The 22807-nt window shown below is 42.4% G+C and overlaps 1 protein-coding gene across 1 annotated transcript in view; it reads right to left on the bottom strand.

Moving 5' to 3' along the window:
* Positions 1-7678: 7678 nt before the first annotated feature.
* The window catches only part of msto1 (misato mitochondrial distribution and morphology regulator 1), a 32541-nt gene continuing 17412 nt past the window's right edge, over positions 7679-22807 (bottom strand). Inside the window, exons 11-14 of the mRNA XM_060915491.1 lie at positions 22090-22274; positions 16738-16842; positions 16498-16607; positions 7679-9501 (exon numbers count right to left, since the gene is read on the bottom strand). Of these exons, the coding sequence (XP_060771474.1) occupies positions 9245-9501; positions 16498-16607; positions 16738-16842; positions 22090-22274 (657 nt within the window). The 3' untranslated portion in view covers positions 7679-9244. The remainder of the gene's footprint in view (positions 9502-16497; positions 16608-16737; positions 16843-22089; positions 22275-22807) is intronic.

The following is a 22807-nucleotide window of genomic DNA, read 5'->3' as shown; positions in this document are numbered from 1 at the left end:
TAGCCCGATATGCCACATTATCAGACCTCAACTGCAACATCTCTCTGATACCTAGTGTCATATGATTCCTTTGAAACATGTCTGTGAAGATTCTCAGTCATCCAGGTCATAGTAAACTGTGGGTGGTAAAAGAGAGCAACTGGACTTGCTTGAAGATTCTTGAAAATGTTTCACCTCTCATCCGAAAGGCTTCTTCAGTTCTGTCTGACTAATAGGGAGTATCAGGTATTTATCCTCTCTTATCCTCTATTTATCCTATCCATGACAGGATAAATACAGTGGTGCTTGAAAGTTTGTGAACCCTTCAGAATTTTCTATATTTCTGCATAAATATGACCTAAAACTTCATCAGATTTTCACACAAGTCCTGAAAGTAGATAAAGAGAACCCAGTTAAACAAATGAGACAAAAAATATTACACTCAGTCATTTATTTATTGAGGAAAATGATCCAATATTACATATCTGTGAGTGGCAAAAGTATGTGAACCTCTAGGATTAGCAGTTAATTTGAAGGTGAAATTAGAGTCAGGTGTTTTCAATCAATGGGATGACAATCAGGTGTGAGTGGGCACCCTGTTTTATTTAAAGAACAGGGAACTATCAAAGTCTGATCTTCACATCACATGTTTGTGGAAGTGTATCATGGCAGGAACAAAGGAGATCTCTGTGGACCTCAGAAAAAGCGTTGTTGATGCTCATCAGGCTGGAAAAGGTTACAAAACCATCTCTAAAGAGTTTGGACTCCACCAATCCACAGTCAGACAGGTTGTGTACAAATGGAGGAAATTCAAGAGCATTGTTACCCTCCCCAGGAGTGGTCGACCAACAAAGATCACTCCAAGAGCAAGGTGTGTACTAGTCGTCGAGGTCACAAAGGACCCCAGGGTAACTTCTAAGCAACTGAAGGCCTCTCTCACATTGGCTAATGTTAATGTTCATGAGTCCACCATCAGGAGAACACTGAACAACAATGGTGTGCATGGCAGGGTTGCAAGGAGAAAGCCACTGCTCTCCGAAAAGAACAATGCTGCTCATCTGCAGTTTGCTAAAGATCACGTGGACAAGCCAGAAGGCTAATGGAAAAATGTTTTGTGGATGGATGAGACCAAAATAGAACTTTTTAGTTTAAATGAGAAGTGTTATGTTTGGAGAAAGGAAAACACTGCATTCCGGCATAAGAACCTTATCCCATCTGTGAAACATGGTGGTGGTAGTATCATGGTTTGGGCCTGTTTTGCTACATCTGGGCCAGGACGGCTTGCCATCATTGATGGAACAATTAATTCTGAATTATACCAGTGAATTCTAAAGGAAAATGTCAGGACATCTGTCCATGAACTGAATCTCAAGAGAAGGTGGATCATGCAGCAAGACAATGACCCTAACCACACAAGTCGTTCTACCAAAGAATGGTTAAAGAAGAATGTTTTGGAATGGCCAAGTCAAAGTCCTGACCTTAATCCAATCAAAATGTTGTGGAAGGACCTGAAGCGAGCAATTCGTGTGAGGAAACCCACCAACATCCCAGAGTTGAAGCTGTTCTGTACAGAGGAATGGGCTAAAATTCCTCCAAGCTGGTGTGCAGGACTGATCAACAGTTAGCGCAAACATTTAGTTGCAGTTATTGCTGCACAAGGGGTTCACACCAGATACTTAAAGCAAAGCTTCACATACTTTTGCCACTCACAGATATGTAATATTGGATCATTTTCCTCAATAAATAAATGACCAAGTATAATATTTTTGTCTCATCTGTTTAACTGGGTTCTCTTTATCTACTTTTAGGACTTGTGTGAAAATCTGATGATGTTTTAGGTCATATTTATGCAGAAATATAGAAAATTCCAAAGAGTTCACAAACTTTCAAGCACCACTGTACCTGATACTCCCTATTAGTCAGACAGAACTGAAGAAGCCTTTCGGATGAGAGGTGAAACGTCTTCAAGAATCTTCAAGCAAGTCCAGTTGCTCTCTTTTACCACCCATAGATTCCTTTGAAGCATCTCTTTAAGTGTCTGTCTCTTTTGTTGATATCGAGGACAATCCAACATCACATGCTCCACCGTTTCCTGGAGTCCACAATGTTCACATCTACCATTAACATGCTTATCCATTATGTTTAATGTACTGTTCAGACCAGTGTGACCAAACCTCATCCTTGATATAATGTCTTCCTCCTTTCTATTTACGGTATATTGCTTCCTCTCATTTCTCCTACTATTTTTTGAATGTTTTAGTAATACTGACCCTTATTTCCTCTGGAATCAGAACCTATCAAAACTTTAACTGGTTTTACTTCCTCTACCCAGCTTAGAGCGAGAAGAATAGTGAACAGTTCCTCTGTATATACTGCTAAATTATCACTATCCCTTTTATTCAACATGACATTAACTTCTGGAATGATAAACACTATTCCTACTCTATTGCCAAATGTTTTAGATGTGTCTGTAAATACTTTTACATATACTGGATAACTTTCTTTGATGTATTTACCAACGTCATTTTTGCTTATATTTTCCCCTTTCTCCTTCTTTAGCAGATTTAAATCGACACTTGTTCCTTCTAGAGTCCATGGTAGGACAACACAGAGTGGCACAGTGGGACTTACCATTTTATCAGCTATTCCAAACTCATTGATCTTATCCTCTATCGTCCAACCAAAACTCTTTGTATGTTCTTTTTCCTTCTCCTGGCATGGTTTTAATACACTCCGAGCCGGATGACTTTCGTTATGACCCCTTAAGTTTGCCCTATTAGTGCTATCTGAGTTCTTCGCTTTTCCAAAGGCATTTCACCCATTTCTACCTGTAGAGCTGGTATCGGAGTTGTCTTTATGGTCCCACAGCACAGTCTCAAAACATGACTCTGGATTGTGTCCAATTTTTTAAGTAATGTCTTTGATGCCGATTCATATATTATACATCCATAATCAAGAACTGACCTGATTAGACCTCTATAGATAGCCTTCAAGGCCAATTTATTTGCTCCCCGCGCTCTACCCTTCAGACATCGAATAACATTCACTGTCTTTTTACATTTTCCTACTATTCTTTCAATATGTGTTTTCCAAGTGAGCTTCTTGTCAAACCAAATCCCTAAATATTTAAAACAATCTACTCTTTCTAGATTTTCTCCATATAGTTTGACTAATTTGATTATCTACTGTCTTTTTAGTAAAAAAAAACAACCTTTGTCTTTACAACCACAAATCTAAACCCCCATTCTTGTGCCCATGCCTCTACTTTCTCTATTGCTTGTAGTTTCTTCACTATAAACTCTATACTTTGTCCCCTTTTCCACATTACCCCATCATCAGCATACAGTGAGACCCCAACAGACCCATCTAGATTACTAAATATTCCATTTATCATAATTGAAAACAATATTGGACTTACTATAAACTAGCAGTTATCAAACCCCTGATTAAAAAACCTGACCTTGATCCCTGGCAGCTGTCCAATTATCAGCCAATATCAAATCTCCCCATTTATCTCCAAGATCCTTGAAAAAGCTGTGGCACAACAGTTATGCTCATATTTACATAGGAATAACATCCATGAAATGTATCAGTCAGGATTTAGACCTCATCATAGCACAGAGACAGCACTGGTTAAAGTAGTAAACGACCTACTGTTGGCGTCTGATCAGGGCTGTGTCTCGCTGCTTGTGTTGCTTGGCCTTAGTGCAGCATTTGATACCATTGATCATTCCATTCTTCTGGATAGACTAGAAAATGTTATGGGAGTTAAGGGAATGGCCCTCTCCTGGCTCAGCTCTTATTTAACTGATCGCTATCAGTATGTTGATGTAAATGGTGATTTTTCTAGACATACTGAGGTAAAGTTTGGTGTTCCACAAGGTTCTGTCTTGGGTCCACTGCTTTTTTCTTTATATATGTTACCTCTGGGTGATATTATTCATAAACATTGTATTAGTTTCCACTGTTATGCTGATGACACACAGTTGTATGTTTCTACAAAACCCCGATGAGAGGCACCAGATTAATAGAATTGAGGAATGTGTTAAGGACATTAGACACTGGATGCTTATTAACTTCCTTCTGCTTCACTCTGACAAGACTGAAGTACTTGTACTCAGACCACATGCAGCTAGAAGTAAGTTTTCTGATTCCACAGTAACTCTGGATGGCCTTTCTGTTTCTTCATGTGCAGCAGTAAAAGACCTCGGGGTAATTATTGACCCCAGTCTTTCATTCGAAACTCACACTGATAACATCACCCGGATAGCTTTCTTTCATCTCAGAAATATTGCTAAGATAAGAAATTTAATGTCACGACATGACGCAGAAAAACTAGTTCATGCTTTCGTTACCTCCAGGTTGGATTATTGTAATGCCTTACTGTCTGGATGTTCCAATAAGTGCATAAACAAGCTCCAGTTAGTTCAAAATGCAGCAGCAAGAGTCCTTACTAGAACTAGAAAATATGACCCCATCACGCCTGTCTTATCCACACTGCATTGGCTCCCAATCAAATTTCGTATTGATTATAAAATACTACTATTGACCTTTAAAGCACTGAATGGTCTCGCACCACAGTACCTGAGTGAACTTCTGCTCCTCTATGACCCGCCATGCCTACTTAGATCAAAAGGTGCAGGCTATCTGCTGGTACCTCGTCTCGTGAAGGCTACATCAGGGCCTTTTAGTTAGTGAAGGCCTTTTCTTACAAAGCCCCACAGTTATGGAACAGCCTTCCAAGTAGTGTTCGGGAATCAGACACAGTCTCAGTGTTTAAGTCTCGGCTGAAAGCATATCTGTTTAGTCAAGCCTTTTGTTAATGGTGTTTATGAGGTAAAGGTGAAGATCTGGAGGATCCTCAGACAGAGTGTTTTGGTAAACTGGGATGTATGGATGCTGTCAGTCCCCACTCGCTTGCTCACTCGAGTTTGTTGATGGTGTAGTGGCTGCTGCTTTATGTCCCGGGGCTCCCTCATGCCTGTGTTACCTTCTGGCTCTCCCCTTTTAGTTATGCTGTCATAGTTAGTTGCCGGAGTCCCTGCTTGTACTCAGTGCAATATGTATACTGTTCCTACTTATTCAAGTGACATTGGGCATACCTAACAACCTGTGTTTTCTCTCTCTCTTCTCCCCCCAAATCTGTCCCTCTGAGTTACATGTTGGTCCTGGGATCGAGATGCTGAACCTCTTCTGCTCCTCGGACCTGCCTGATCCATCCTGGTGCCCTGTGTCTGGTTGGAGTCTCATCACATCGCTCCTGTGGAGGGTGGCCCCATGTGGACAGTTGGGGGTCGTGCCTGGAGGACACTCTGGACTCTTGCAGTGGTGCTTTTGTGGTTGGGGACTGTAGTTGACTTGCTGACTTTGGGATTATGGTTGTTGTGAACAGTTTTGCGCTCGGGTTTCCATCAGTGGGGGGGTTTATAGCATCAATGAAGCTGACTTTATGCTAGGACTGGTAATGTTATAGTCATGCTGTCTGTTGTTGCCCAAATGAAGATGGGTTCCCTTTTGAGTCTGGTTCCTCTTGAGGTTTCTTCCTCATGTCGTCTGAGGGAGTTTTTCCTTGCCACCGTCGCCACAGGCTTGCTCATTGGGGATAGATTAGGGATAAAATTAGCTCATGTTTTAAGTTGTTCAGATTCTGTAAAGCTGCTTTGCGACAATGTTTATTGTTAAAAGCGCTAAACAAATAAACTTGACTTGACTACCTTGCGGGGTTCCTGTAGAACAGGATAAAGCAGCTAGAGATAATGAGATGAGATGAGACAAAGCAGCTTTACAGAATTTGAACGACTTAAAACATCAGCTAATTTATCCCTAATCTATCTATAGTGCTTCTTCCTTTCCTAAATCCACTTTAATAACATTTTATTACACCTTTGATTTCTAAATAATAAACTCACCTTTCTTTCATCATTCTTTCCATAATTTTTCCTACATGTGATGTTAGGGCTCTATAACTCGATGCCAAGCTCGGATCTTTACCTGGTTTACAAACTGGAACAATTATGGATTCCTTCCATTGATTGGACAATGCTCCTTCTTCCCATATCTTATTATACATTTTTAGTAGTATTTCCTTACTTCTATCACTAAGATTTTTTTAACTTTAAGTAATTTATTTGGTCTCTCCCTGGAGTTGTCTTTCCGGATATTTTCAGTGCTTTATTCAATTCTGTCACTGAAAACATCATATTAATTGTATTTCCATATTCCTTTTCATCCTGAAGTGCTTCTATGTTTTTAGCTATTGTCCCTTCCCTCCCTCTTTTTTCCGCATCTCTCAAATTACCTGTACTATGTACTTTAACAAAGGTCTTTGTTAATAATTCTGCTTTGTTCTTATTGTCTATTATTATACATCTACCATCTTTCATTATCCATGCTCTTTCCTATTCCCAGACATTCTTTTAATCATACCCCATACTCTATCTAATGGTGTATTTCTACGTACAGATTCACAATATTTCCTCCAATGCTCTCTTTTAGTCTGCTTTATTATACTCCTCACGGCTGCTTGCTTTCTCGTCAATTAACTTTGAAAGCCTTATTTCGACTTGGTATTGCTTTAGTGCATTCTTGTGTCCACCATGGAACTAACTTTCCTTTCTATTACCACTTCTTTTTGGGATCGACTCTTTTGCTGCTCCTATTATAATTGCACCGATTTCAGAATTTAAGTCATTAACTGGTTGATTTATATTTACAGTTTTGAGTTTCTCCTCACATAATCCTTTGAACTTACTCCAATCTGCTTCCTCAAATTTCCATCTTCCTTCTCTTTCATCCTGTTTTATATCATATTCTATTCCTGTATTAACTAATATTGGGTAATGATCACTTCCTAGAGTACTTCCTTTCAGTGCTTTCCATCTACTTTTTCCAGCCAGTGAAACCCGTGTGATATCGATTGCTGATTCTGTTCCTCTCACCACATTCACCCTTGTGCCTGAACCATCATTTAAACACACCAATTCCTTTTCCACTATTATATGTAATCATGAAATGAGTGAGCAGAGAGAAAGCATTTACCTAATTACTTAGCTTATTTGCTCATTCTTTCATGTGAACATTTGTTCATTTAATTAAAAACAAGCTTGGGGGAGAAAAAAAAATTCCCCAAAAAACGTTAGTTTCATTACCACATAATATATGTAATGCTTCCAGCTGATACTACATATCTTACTTTAAACACTTTATATTTCATTAGATTTTGGTTAAAAATGAATGCCATGTGACCTTATCGACAGGATTTAGCAACTACGAATGCCTTCAGCAACACCAGTATGATAGCCTTTAGCAACTACTAATGCCTATATCGGGGATGCGCTGCAAAGACGCTCTTCATCTTGTTGCTTTTTAGGCTCCTTCTTACGAGTGAGTTTGGGAAAACCACGTGCAGAGACAATGTTTGTTGCTTAAGAGAGTCTCAAATCTCCCTTTAGCTCTAAAGGGCAACGCTATCGAGAAACCTACCTCTGACCGTTTAGACAACCTTCAACAATCAGACTGTGCCAAGTTTCCCCAAAAGCATTGTAGCACAATCATTAAATAGTAGAGCAAGCAGCACAATGAACACTCTCTCTCCTTGTTAAGATGCTCTTAGTATTAAGAGGCTTTTGGGAAACCCACCACTGGATAGTTTTTCCATCAGATCCTCCTCCATCTTAGAAAGAATTTGACCACAACACTGTTTATTAAGAAATGTTTTATGCCATTCACAACTGATTCATGTTAACACAAAGCTATATACAAAAACATTGTTTGTATTATACATTTTGTTTTAGTAACATCACTCAATATTTGAAGCAGCAGCCTTTTCTTTAAATAAAAACTAGCTTGGTTACACATGCATGGACCACAATAGTGAGGTTCTCTCCATCAACAGATATTTTATTCCTGACTAACACTCACAGTGACTACGTTTACATGCACATCCAAATCGAGCTGCTGTCGGTAATCGAGCTGAAGGTCCCAGCAGGGTGCCAGAGAAATCCAATCGTACATGCACACAATGAAATCGGGCTATTGTGTGAGGTGCATTGTGCACCCGAGCCACAGGTGGCGCTACATGCCCCATCATGTTGGTACACTTCCGGTTGTCGTCATGAAGAAGAGCTATTCAAGAGTGTAAACAAAGTTATCAGTTCCGTGTTCTCCATTGCGCGTTTTTCTCCCGTCCATGAATTTTAATATATTCAACTCCTTAAGCTGAATGAGCATGAACTCTGTCTCCTCATTGCTCCAGAAGTGCACGTTTCTGCTTGCCTGTGGCAGTGGGGGCGTGGTCAAGCGCCGGTCTGTGACAGGAGGGCGGAGCCAGGGAAGGTGAGTGGCAGAACGACGGTACACCTGACGTTAATTAACCTGTGTTTGTGTGTCTTCCCAGTAACCGCGCCCTATTTAAGGAGGCAGAGGGAGAGCAGAGGGGACAGCTCATCCCGGGACTAGAACACAGCGCGCGTGCGTGTGTGCACGCGCGCTTCTCTCAAGAATAAAAGTAGGCTGTTAAACTGAAAAGTCTGACAATAAAAAGCCTATTAGTACCAGAAGCTTTGTCCTGCCGTCCTCTGTGCTCCACCCACACTTCAGAGAGCTCTACCTCCACATTTTCTCTTCTTCGTTTGTTCCTCCTGACCTCTTCTGCTGCTTGCTACTACTGTTGTCATGCCGACCGAGGCTGTTGCGTTTCCCGCTTGTGGTCTCGTCACTCGTCACTTCCGGAAGTAGCTCGACAACTAGCTCGATAGGGTATATATGCACAAAGTAGCTCGGCAGAAATCGCATAAACTAGGTCGTGTAGCTCGATTCCGAGAAATCAAGTTCGGTTCAATTTCAGCCGAATTAAGGTGTATACATGGCATTTTGAACTTCGATTTCAGTCGAGCAACGGCAGAAATTCGATTCTCTCTATGTGCATGTAAACGTAGTGACTGTATTCTTTACTTGAACCTCTTGAAAAAAAGTCTCAGTCCAATCACCTTTTTTTACGTGACAGTTACAGCCCCCCTACACGCTGAATCCAGGGTGAGTGTGAACACAGACTGCACTACATTTTTCACTGTACTCTGTTTCCACCACCATTCACCTACACAGCTTTTCCTCTCTCTTTCTTCGCAGCTCATTCATCTCACCATCAATACCACCCACTATCTAAATATCCTTCCATCTCTATTTCTCAGCTGTGTTACGATTCAGTGCAAAATTGATTTAGTTTGAACAAACATTTTCTCGTTGCTCTTGGATTGTTTACACACACCTAATCATCATCATCATCTTCAGAGGAAGAGCGCACCATGCCACCACTGTCGTCACGGTAACAGCGTGCAAGTGTCCGGAGCTGCTCAAGGCTCTCTGCGATTTCAGCTTGGTCACCATGAGAAAGGAAACTGGGAGAAACACGACGTAAATCAATGGCACTGCAGGACTTCTGAAGATCGGCTAAGAAATGAGACACAGATGAACTGGACTGCAAACTTGACAGCACAGGAACAGACAAAACCGGCAGAGTAGCCACTGCAAAAGAGAAAATCAAACATGCAGTACAATTAGCTCACTTACTACTAAAGCTAAATTAGCCCAATTACTGATAATTGCTTCATGGATGCAAAGTAAAAACCTGCTTCACCCAGACTGTGAAGCACTTCCACAAACATGTGTTGTGAAGATCAGACTTTGATAGATCCCTGTTCTTTAAATAAAACAGGGTGCCCACTCACACCTGATTGTCATCCCATTGATTGATAACACCTGACTCTAATTTCACCTTCAAATTAACTGCCAATTCTAGAGGTTCACATACTTTTGCCACTCACAGATATGTAATATTAGATCATTTTCCTCAATCAATAAATGACCAAGTATAATATTTTTGTCTCATTTGTTTAACTGGGTTCTCTTTATCTACTTTTAGGACTTGTGTGAAAATCTGATGTTGTTTTAGGTCATATTTATGCAGAAATACAGAAAATTCTAAAGGGTTCACAAACTTTCAAGCACCACTGTATGGTCCATAATATCATTAAAAGATTCAGAGAATCTGGAGAAATCTCTGTATGCAAGAGACAAGGCTGAAAACTGACACTGGATGCCTGTGATCTTCAGGCCCTCAGGGGACACTGCATTAAAAGCAGACACGTGTCTGTAGTGGAAATCACTGTATGGGCTCAGGAACACTTCAGAAAACCATCGTCTGTGAAAACACTGAAAACAGTTAAAACCAGATGTAAACAATATCCAGAAACCCCACCCCCTTCTCTGAGCTCTTTTATGATGGACTGAGACAAAGTGGAAAACTGTCCCGAGGTCCGACTAATCAAAAGTAGAAATTCTTTTTAGAACTCATGGACCCCACGTCCTCCAGGCTAAAGAGGAGAGGGACCATCCGGCTTGTTATCAGTGCATAGCCCAAAAGCAGCATCTGTGATGGTATGAGGGGGCGTTAGTGCACATGACATGGGTAGTTTGTACATCTGGGAAGGCATCATTAATGCTAAATGATATAAAAACGTTTCAGAGCAATATGCTGCCATCCAGACAAAATCTTTTTCAGGGAAGGCCTTCCTTCTTTCAGCAAGACAACGCCAAACCGCTTTCTGCACACATTACAACTGCATGGCTCTGTCATAAAAGAGTTCGGGTGGTAAACTGGCCTGCTGCAGTCTAGACCTGTCTCCCCTTTAAAACATTTGGCGCAATATGAAGCACAAAATACAACAAAGGAGACCCCGAACTGTTGGGTAACTGAAATTGTATATCAAGTGAGAATGGGACAACACTTCTCTTCAAAAATACAGCAGTTGGTCTCCTCAGTTCCCAAACGTTTAGTGTGTTGTTAGAAGTAGAGGTGATGCAACACAGTGGTAAACACGCCCCTGTCCCAACTTTTCTGAAACATGTTGCTGACATCAAATTCAAAATGAGCAAATATTTTTCAAACAACAAATTTCTTAGTTTCAATATTTTACATGTCTTTTCTGGAGAAGCAAAAGGTGAGTGCTACCATGAGTCCTGTGTTATGCCAGCAGTAAAGCATCCTGAGACTATTCATGTGTGGGGTTACTTCTCATCCAAGGGAGTGGGCTCACTCACAATTTTGCCAAAGAACACTGCCATGAATAAAGAATCGTATCAAAACATCCTCCAAGAGCAACTTCTCCCAACGATGCAGTAGCAATTTGGTGATGAACAATGCTTTTTCCAGAATGATGGAGCACCATGTCACAAGGCAAAAGTGATAACTAAGTGGCTCAGGGAACACATCACACATCACACACATCACATTATCTCTAGCCGCTTTATCCTTCTACAGGGTCGCAGGCAAGCTGGAGCCTATCCCAGCTGACTATGGGCGAAAGGCGGGGTACACCCTGGACAAGTCGCCAGGTCATCACAGGGCTGACACATAGACACAGACAACCATTCACACTCACATTCACACCTACGGTCAATTTAGAGTCACCAGTTAACCTAACCTGCATGTCTTTGGACTGTGGGGGAAACCGGAGCACCCGGAGGAAACCCACGCGGACACGGGGAGAACATGCAAACTCCACACAGAAAGGCCCTCGCCGGCCCCGGGGCTCGAACCCAGGACCTTATTGCTGTGAGGCGACAGCGCTAACCACTACACCACCGTGCCGCCCGGCTCAGGGAACAAAACATTGAAATTTTGAGTCCATGGCCAGGAAACTCCCCAGATCTTAATCCCATCAAGAACCTGTGGTCAATCCTCAAAAAGCAGGTGGACAAACAAAAACCCAAAAACTGTGATAAACTCCAAGCACTGATTATGTAAGAATGGGTTGCCATCAGTCAGGATTTGAGACGTGACACACCTCTGTCAGTCGAGGGGGAACATGTTCGTGGGCTCAACACTGATGACGGTCAGCCAGCCGCGATCATTCACAGGCCTTGCCCTGGCTAACACTACCGACTTTTTGTTTTAATATACAGGGGCCTGCAAAAGTAGGTATACAGGAAGGATTATTCCAGTATTACCAGTATGATAATAGTGGTGCTCGGTTTCATTTAATACTAGAATTTTTCATTACTGTATACCTACTTTTGCTGCCCCCTGCACATACACAAATATCATCAAATACCATATACCCTGGTGAAACGTCAAGATAGTATGAAGATTAACTAACAAACAAACAAAGAGAGAGAGACCACCCAAACTTAGCCTTAAATCGGTTTAATTTATTCCAATGGAGGCAAATACATGAACTTTTTTTTAATTCTGAGTGATCAGTCACTTTATTAACTGATTATTCACCAATCAACAACTCAGGACAGACATCTGAGGGAAAATACGTCATATTCAGACATTTAAACTGCAACTCAAGCCATCACTGAAATTCCATCCAAGGATACGACAGGTGGCGTGTACATTACATCTAGAAGCGATGGCAGCCTCTTTGATCTGAAGAGACTTAAGGTCAGAAACCAAACAGACCAAGTGTTCAGAGAACTACTTTACGCTGCTGCTGCTGCACTAGTATCCCACGCAGCTGAAGATCTACAAAAGATACCAAGTGACTTTTTTTTTCTACAGCCAAGGCTCTCAGCCTCTCTGTGAATACCTCCAAGACAGAAGTGATGTTTCAACCTCCACCTGGTGTTGAACATCAAGACCCAAACATCTCTCTCAATGGAACTGTGTTGAACTGTGTAAAGCACTTCAAATATCTTGGCAGCACAATATCAAGCAATGCCACAATGGAGCAGGAAATCACCAATCGTATCAGTGCCGCATCCAGTGCTTTCGGCAGACTCAGTGATAGAGTACGGAAAGGACGTGGCATCAGGTTATCAACCAAATGTGTTGTCTACAAGACTGTACTGCTACCATGTCTACTGTCCCCTGTAGAAACATACATTCTGTATCAGAAACACATCAAAAAGTTATTTCAAACTCTGATGAGACACTTGAGGTACATTTCGGGTATTGACTGGAGCGATCATGTTACCAACAGTGATGTCCTCCGGCTCTCTGGAATGCCAAGCGTTGAGGCAACACTCCTTGCCATGCAGTTGCGATGGGTAGGACATGTGTATAGGATGCCTGCAGAAAGACTCCCCAAGAAAATCCTGTACTGGGGAACTCGGCACAGGAAAGAGAAGTGTCGGCCGTCCAAAAGTACATTACAAAGATTGTATAAAGAGGCATCTGAAAAATGCCAACATGGATGTGGACAAATGGGAAAGTATTGCAGCACAGAGACATAAGTGGTGTGCTGCAGTTCACCAAGCAAAGAATACAGCCGAGTCAAAAAGAGCTGAAAGTGCAGATATTAAGCGTCAGAGAAGACGCAAACAAAAGTTCACTTCCTGCTCATGCCAGATTTAAATATGTCATTTCTGTGGGAGACTTTGTCATGCCAGGATAGGCTTATTCTCTCACGAACATGCCTGCCAAAACAAGTAGATGAGCTTGCATTAGTGGCCATACTTGTACCAAGAGGCTGTCGTTGAAACGATAAGTGGTTAGCACGGTCGCCTCACAGCAAGAAGGTTGTGGGTTCGAGCCCAGCGACCGGCGAGGGCCTTTCTGTGCGGGGTTTGCATGTTCTCCCCGTGTCTGCGTGGGTTTCCTCCGGGTGCTCCGGTTTCCCCTACAGTCCAAAGACATGCAGTTAGGTTGACGTGGGGCGGCCTTGGGCCGAAGTGCCCTTGAACAAGGTACCGAACCCCTGACTGCTCCGTGGGTGCTGTAGTGTGGCTGCCCACTGCTCTGGGTGTGTGTGCATTCACTGCTTCAGATGGGTTAAATGCAGAGGATGAGTTTCACTGTGCTTGAAGCCTGCATGTGAGAAATAAAGGTTTCTTCTTAAACTACCACTCAAACCCATAAAAAAAAAAAATTAAAAAAAAAAAATACATTTAGGGCGCAAAACATTAAACTTTAACCTCGCTGTACTGTCCTGTGTGTGCAGTGTAAATGCAAACCTTGCATTCACTACAGCCATCATGCACCGCACCTTCACATTCCATCTAATTTAAACTTTCATGACACTACATCCTCGTGCGGCTTTCGAACTCATGGTCTCCGGATAAGAGTGAACATGTTTCCGTTGCACCAGGAGTGAGTGTTGTAGTAATAATAATAATAATAATACTTTTTTTGTCCCACTAGGGCAATTATTTTGCAGTGGTAGCACCCATATTTACTTACACATTTCCACAAAACATTTCAAAACACAGAATTTAACATAATAAATAGAATGAAAAGTGGTTGGGGGGGTATAGAGGTTATCTATACTATTTTCCTAGTAGAGTTCAATAACCAGACAGCAGAAGGTATAAAGGAGTGTTTATATCTGTTGGTTCGAGCTAATGGATATTTGAAACGGGAGCCAGAGGGCAAAGCCTGAAATTCGCTGTGCAGAGGCTGGGTGTAATTTGACAGGATGGATTCAGCCTTCTTAATTACCTGTTCCTCATACAGTGTGGACATACGCTTCTGCTGAACACCAGTAACACTACTACACACCTTAATGACCTTAGAGATGGCATTTTTCTGTTTCACATTAAGCAGGGCATACCAACAGATGGCTGAAAAAGTAAGTATTGACTCAATGAAGGCTCTGTAGAGAAAAGAGTCATTAGAGATTTATCTACATTAAACCTTGCCAGCTTCCTGAGGCAGTATAGACATTGCTGTCCTTTTCTACACAACATATCTGTGCTACCGTTAAAACTTGTCAATAATGGAACCCAAATACTTGTATTGTTGGACGATTTCAATGTCCTGCCCATTGAGTGCGTCATGATGACATGCCATCAACCACACAGAGCTCACAAATTAAAAAAAAAAAAAAAAAAACCCACAGAACCTAGAGACAGATTCAGGGGTGATAGCATTCCGGCGCCGTGCCGGATTTCCGGCGTACCGTGGCTGGGGAAAAAAAAAAAAAAAAAAATCTAGTTCGCCCATTGTCCTGTGTCATTCTGAGATGCGCAGATAGACAGTAAAGGGAATTCGGAATTCCCTTTACTGTCTATCTGCGCATCTCAGAATGACACAGGATAATGGGCGAACTAGATTTTTTTTTTCCCCAGCCACGGTACGCCGGAAATCCGGCGTGGCGCCGGAACACTATCACCCCTGCAGATCTTTGTCCTTGCAATAATACCAAAAATCCAGGGAGTGAATCCAGTTCCTCCGAGAAGCTTAACCCCTAACCTCTGATTGTTACCCACGAGACGCTGTACAACAAACATGCTTATCCAGCCTGAAACACCAAGTTGTCTCCATGCCCTGGACTTTTGGTTTGACTCCACCCAGGTAGGAGGAGCAGGAACAGGTCTGACTCCACCCTCTGGACTTGTGATGATTACTTAATTATTCTCAGAAGGTGAAGTGAATATTGGTGAATAATAATTGAGTCGAAGTTGAGGTTATTATTCAATATTCACTGAGCCTGAGGTGGACAGTTGTCTTAGTATAAATACACAAGTGATGGATAAAAAAAAAAAAAAATTATTAAAAATAATTTTTCAAACTTCAAAAGCAGCATGCAAATGAAATAACAGCGTGGCGTCAACTTGTCTCATTCATCTCATCATCTGTAGCCGCTTTATCCTGTTCTACAGGGTCGCAGGCAAGCTGGAGCCTATCCCAGCTGACTACGGGCGAAAGGCGGGGTTCACCCTGGACAAGTCACCAGGTCATCACAGGGCTGACACATAGACACAGACAACCATTCACACTCACATTCACACCTACGCTCAATTTAGAGTCACCAGTTAACCTAACCTGCATGTCTTTGGACTGTGGGGGAAACCGGAGCACCCGGAGGAAACCCACGCGGACACGGGGAGAACATGCAAACTCCGCACAGAACTCGCCGGCCACGGGGCTCGAACCCGGACCTTGCTGTGAGGCGACAGCGCTAACCACTACACCACCGTGCCGCCGGCGTCGACTTGTGTCGCATAAAATACTTTGTTTTGAAATCGATAAAATAAATCCCAACCCCACCTCCCTTTGAACAGTTTAAGACCAAACTTCAGAGCATCTTTAGCGCTTTTAGGAACAGCGTTTTCTCTCATCTGTAATTCTGCCGCACTTATAGCGACGAAGCGATCGGAGCCATTTTGCCGAGTCGCTCGAGGTGATTATCGAGAAATAGTCCGAATCTCTCGACCAATCAGAGCGCGTGATTTTCTATTACCGCCTGTGTATTTAATATTAAAATAATACTCACAAACACCTAATTTACTGCCCTGTGATTGAATATTCAAAAACAGACTCCCGTGTTCCCACAATGCCCGAGAACCCATCCCATGGTGTGGAGAACATCACAAGATGCCATGCAAACTTGACACAGGTCCACATCCAGGTTCCAGATAGTTCTGGATTTGGGTAAGTAATTGCTCCGTGCTTATAAAAAGTCCTACTGTGTCCTGTAAGGTAGTGTATATTGTTAATAGCGCATGCCCTTCTGAGAGGTCTGTAATGGAGCACTACAGAGGAGAGAAGTGTACAGCAGTGTTATTAACACGTACCTGGTGTGGATGTTTGGTTCTGTATCAAACCCTGAGAGTTGAGTTTTGGACTGAAGAGCTGAGGAAATGGTGGAGTCAGTTTACTCGGGGAGGAGAGCAACTGGACTGCTCTGTGAGGCACACACACGCACCTTATATTTAGTCTTCATGCATGATCTATTATTTTTTTAATATATATATATATATATATATAAAATGTATGTATGTATGTATGTATGTATGTGTGCGCATGTTCCTTACAGTGGTGTAGATGGGTAGTGTGTTCTGAGGTGTGCGCTCAGCACTTCTTCTCCTGACTGAGCACAGTGCAGAATGGATGGAGGTTCTGTTCCAGGACCCAGAGAACTGCAGGGATAAAAGCACATTATAACCCCTACACAGACAAGTTCACGGCATCTTCATGATCGAGCCAATCTCTGCATAAACAATATCAATATCGGTTTTCCTTTAGATATAGAAAAGTTTCTTCTTTCCTATTCTATGTAAAGCAATTAATAAAGTACACGTGAAGTTTTTTTTAGCTTCTACATCTCAACTAACACAGAGGAGTGGCATCGCTAAGAAATATCCAGCTGATGCTAATCTTCTGGGGAATGATAACTCACAGCAGCATACTGCAGAACTCCTACGGCAGAAAACTAGGCGTGGGGTCGCTTCTACGTAAAGCGCGGTATTTATCGATGTGGACATGAGCTGAGGCTACGATCAAATCTCACATCAAGTCTCCCCACGTGTACAGACGTTTCTGAGTCAGCGCAGACGTCTGGGTCAGAACACAGCAGTAAATCTGACCGAGTGGAGAACTGTTTTTTCACCTAAAAAAACCGGAGAGAGTAGTCCCCCCTCCCCCCATTATTTATTAGTCATTATTGCAACTGTAAACCAGCCCCTTGCATTTGCCACTGAGCGGTCTGTGAGCACACGCCCCACTCGCCGAGTGTCCAGTTTGAGAACTACTGGTCTAGTCTGTTTATTTCGAATGGTGAACCGAATTGTATACGCTCACCAGCCATTGTAATAGGAACACATGTACGTGTATGCGCAGTGCGCGACTGTTACTCTCTTACAGCACGATGACGTAGTGGCTAGCGCCTCTATATAAGGCAGGAGACACAAAAAAAAAAAAACGATTTTCAACTTTTTGGTGACCTTGACCAGATGACCCTCAAAATGTTGGAGGTTCTATTTGAGACCAATGACCATCTATCCTGAAAGTTTCATGAAGATTGATCCAGCCATTTGCAAAGAAAGAAAGAAAACCCCACTGAAAACAATAGCTCGCCCCCTGGTGTACTCCGTCCCAGGCGAGGTAAAAACGATACCCACTTGCATCTCACGAGCAGTGTCCTGTTCCAAAGGAGACTGCAGTTTATTTCACATAGAACAAAGTGAACAGTGATGCACCATGGCACGAGTTGTTCAAAAATACTGATCATTAAATTTTGGCAACAGTACGGATGATTAAATCCTCTCACTATCAGACTCGAGATGGTCAGCAACATGCAGTGCACTGGCCGTCGCAGTCTCACTACAGTCTGCCGCTGTTTTCCGCAGTTTTCGTTGTGAAAAACTCCAATTTAGCTGCAACCCGTCAGTGTTTTCCTGACTCGTACCCAGCTTGAAGGTTTTGCCATTTTTGCATAAATTACCTATGAACATTAAATGCGCATCGCTCGTCCAATCAACGCGGGATACCGAACACACTCAGCCAATCAGCGTGGAATATCCTTCTCTGATATCCGCTGTGAACTCCGGTCACATACAGGACCATGGGCTCACATGGACGGTACTGATTACCTGCTCAAAGGCGACAAAACACATGCACGTTGATTCGAGCTTGATACCGTCGGCCTAAATCGTAAGCGTCGCAGTGGCGGTTTAATGGATAGCAGCATGTCACTAAGCGTATCGGTCAAACAATTAAGCATAGTGGGGCTGCTACGCGACGATGCTTTAGGGGAAACCCTGATATATATTCTGACTGGTGTTTAAATCAGACAGTCACATATTCATCACTTAAGAATATGCAGCATATGGCAAAATATTAGATTTTGTAAAGGCCCACACTGATGAGGTCATATATCCCGAACATAAACTTCCGAACTGTTTGCAATTAAAGGGGTTAATTTTTTTTTTTTTTTGGGGGGGGGGGGGGGGGGGGGGGGATGAATTTCTCTCTCAACTTTCTACTAGTGACATAATTACAAGCAATTAATAGCAATAGCTGACCGATTTGCCATGTGGTACATTACATGCTTATTCCATCAACTATTTAAAACAAGAGCTTTACAAGTCATCAAAACCTCTGCAATGGCACATCTGGCTCTGTTAGAAGACCTGCACACTTCCATAAGACCTGACGGGGTATTTCAGGAGCACAGAGATTCTTTTTTTTCCCTGGAGAGTGACAAGTGGTTATTAAGTCACTTTCATCTCCCAAAGCATCCGGGGTGGTGGTGTGGCAGCATGGGAGATGGAGCAGACGTGCTTTCTCGCTCGCTCTCTGCTCGCGGTCTGGCTCTGTGGGGCTTCAGGCCGGTTTGTCGACCTGAAGGCTGAACACCACTGGTGTCTGGCTCTGACTGATCTGAAACATCACTGACTGTTTTTTCTTCACCTATACGTAGCCTAAAGATTTGTTAACTATTACTGTTATATACAGGAGCCCACACTGGCTGTAACCTACACATCACGGATGTCTAAATTAATTATTAAAACATCAGCTGGAGTTCGATTGTCGAAAGCAACGCTGTCAACTGCAGCAGTGATTTTTTTCCCCCCATACTGCATTTTTCCAGCTTCTATGATTCTCCTTTTTAGGCTGCCAAATAGAAATAATTAATTCAATTGGAATAAAAAAAAAAAGCGTTTGAGCTTCTGTTTCGAGGGTGGATAAGTTCTGGAGAAGTGGTCAGCACGGTCGCCTCACAGCAAGAAGGTTCCGGGTTTGAACCCAGTGGCCGGCGAGGGCCTTTCTGTGTGGAGTTTGCATGTTCTCCCCGTGTCCGCGTGGGTTTCCTCTGGGTGCTCCGGTTTCCCCCACAGTCCAAAGACATGCAGTTAGGTTAACGTGGGGCAGCCTTGGGCTGAGGTGCCCTTGAGCGAGGTACCGAACCCCTGACTGCTCCCCGGGCGCTCTGGTATGGCTGCCCACTGCTCTGGGTGTGTGCGCGCGTTTGTCACTGCTTCAGATGGGTTAAATGCAGAGGATGAATTTCACTGTGCTTGAAGTGTGCATTTGACAAATAAAGGTTTCTTCTTCACTGGCTGTATTACGCCTCTCCATAGTGTAAAGTCTGGAGGCGAGGCCTCTAAACCGAGAATATTTAGGGGCGTGATATTTAAGTGATGGGTTTCAGTGGTGACGTTGATCTGGCACTGACCATTCTTACACTGCGATTGGCGAGATACAAATCGTTCTTGAGTCACACATGAATCCTGTCATACAATGATTTCTGCACTCGAATCTGCGCCGGTTTCTACATTAAATTGAATACTGAGGGTCAATTTGTGAAGGATTGCAATTCAGGAGAATCTAAATCCCATACATAGTTTATTATTGTTTCATGTATTTTTATGATTAAGCCCTGTGATGACCTGGCGACTTGTCCAGGGTGTACCCTGCCTTTCGCCTGTAGTCAGCTGGGATAGGCTCCAGCTTGCCTGCGACCCTGTAGAACAGGATAAAGCGGCTACAGATAATGAGAGGAGATGAATGAGATCATTATTACTCCTACTACAACTCCTGTTCTGTAGCCCAGCTCAGTGTTGTGTGTGAGATTGGACTGGATTGGAGATCAGATTGTGCGGTGCATCAGCTGGCAGCACCGTTTATGTGCAGATCATCTGTTTGGACACCAGAACATGAGTTCCCTCTTTACACAAGTAAAATAGTACACTATGTCGCCATCTAGTGGTCATGTCTAACCGTCTTGTATTCTACTGACCTTTTTCCTCTTGCAGATTCTGATTAATTCACCTATATTGCATTTGACACAATTCTACATTCTCTACAGGCTATATATTATATACAGCAACACTGTACATGGTGCTTTACAAATCTGCATACAGTAAGTTTATATCAATACTACAGTTAAATAAATAAGCACATTATAAAATCTAATCGTGTACTTATTTCGTTTCAATTTGTGAATGTTTTTTCTGTTCTTTTCCCTGGCAGCCAGCATGACCATGTACTACCTCATTAAACCACCAGAAGAACCTCCACAAACAACCACTGATTTTAAAACCCACAAATATGTTGTTTAAAGGAGCATTAGGTCAGAGTGATCATTTATCTCAAGTTAAGTGAGTGAGTTCAACATTGAGATTTTTTTTTTTTTTTTTTTACTCCTTGAGCCCTCCCCAATTCCTGCCCATGTTCACAAAGCTCCACCCCCAGGACCTACAGCGCCCACTAAAGACAGATACTGCCAATTTAGTGACGTTATCGTTAGATTTAATGACGTTTTTTGACCTTCCCTAGAAACTACAAATCTTTTCTCGTGACTAGAGACTCCTGGCAACTTTGGCAGCCTCCATTCTCATTGTCTAACAGCAGCAAAAATCAGTAGGTGTGTCACACATCTCCCTTAGTTAGCTACTTCTATGCTAACGCATCACAAAACTCGGTTTATTTTGGTCAGATGATGACAGCTCATTCACACAAAACAGTCAGTTAACAGTTACTTAGTGATGATTAAAAAAAAAAAAAATCGGTGCTTTGGGACGTGCCTATAAAATGACTGACAGAAGGCCCAACCAAACAATTACAATACGGAGTGAAGTGCATTTGCAGTTTTTAAATTTTTTTAGCCAAATAATACACTGGTGCTGAGGTCTGGGCTTACACCATTATTTTTATCATGTTCTAAACATTTTCCAGGTTAATTGTACATTTTGGAAATGTACACTACCGTTCAAAAGTTTGGGGTCACTTTGAAATGTCCTTATTTTTGAAAGAAAAGCACTGTTCTTTTCAATGAAGATCACTTTAAACTAATCAGAAATCCACTCTATACATTGCTAATGTGGTAAATGACTATTCTAGCTGCAAATGTCTGGTTTTTGGTGCAATATCTCCATAGGTGTATAGAGGCCCATTTCCAGCAACTATCACTCCAGTGTTCTAATGGTACAATGTGTTTGCTCATTGCCTCAGAAGGCTAATGGATGATTAGAAAACCCTTGTACAATCATGTTAGCACAGCTGAAAACAGTTTAGCTCTTTAGAGAAGCTATAAAACTGACCTTCCTGTGAGCAGATTGAGTTTCTGGAGCATCACATTTGTGGGGTCGATTAAATGCTCAAAATGGCCAGAAAAATGTCTTGACTATATTTTCTATTCATTTTACAACTTATGGTGGTAAATAAAAGTGTGACTTTTCATGGAAAACACAAAACTGTCTGGGTGACCCCAAACTTTTCAACGGTAGTGTAAACAAAATCAACTGCTATTACTTTAAAATAGTTTTTTTTGTTTGGTTCAGATAACAGCAATGACTTCTGGGTAAACTGTGCTACTGAAGTCTGGAGTGCTGTGATTTGACCAACTTGACAACGCAAAGCTGTTCGGGCTTAACACCTCGTACCTCACTCGGCTCCACCCCGCCAGCCCCCTGAGTGTCACCGATTGGCCGAAACACCGCCCGTCGGCCTGCTCAGGGCAACCTGATAAAGGTTTCCATGGTAACGCATCACCACAGGCGTTTAGTGCGTCAGGAAGGCGGCTGCCTTGCATCATGGGAAATGGAACAGATCCATAAGCGCAAACAACCTGAGAACAACAAACAGAACATTTATCTGCTCTCTGGTCCTGTCCCCTTCTGTAAACATGCATTTAAATATTTACAAACATAATATCTGTTTATTTATTTATTTTTTAAGATTTTTTCTGGGCTTTTTTCACCTTTATTGGATAGGACAGTGTAGAGACAGAAAATGAGCGGGAGAGAGAGACGGGAGGGATCGGGAAATGACCTCGGGTCAGAATCGAACCCGGGTCCCCGGATTTATGGTATGGCGCCTTATCCACCTGAGCCACGATGCCCCCCATGTTTATTTATTTTTTTTTTTTCACGGTCCGGTTTCCATCAAATCCCGTGCTCTGATTGGCTGGCGAGCAGGTCTGTATCCTACGGTACGGACCCCGGTTACAGACCTTTGGCGACTCGCTCGTTCACAACAACAAACATGGTAGCAATTTTTGTCAACATTTATTTTCGCATTTCTCAGGAGAATAGCCTTAATTTTACTGCATGGACAGCGATAACGACAGTGTTCACAGCGAAAGCGAGTTTTACTACCTTG

Source organism: Neoarius graeffei, chromosome 2 (genome assembly GCF_027579695.1).
Source record: "Neoarius graeffei isolate fNeoGra1 chromosome 2, fNeoGra1.pri, whole genome shotgun sequence".
NCBI lineage: Eukaryota > Metazoa > Chordata > Actinopteri > Siluriformes > Ariidae > Neoarius > Neoarius graeffei.
This window is presented reverse-complemented; position numbering and strand designations above follow the sequence as displayed.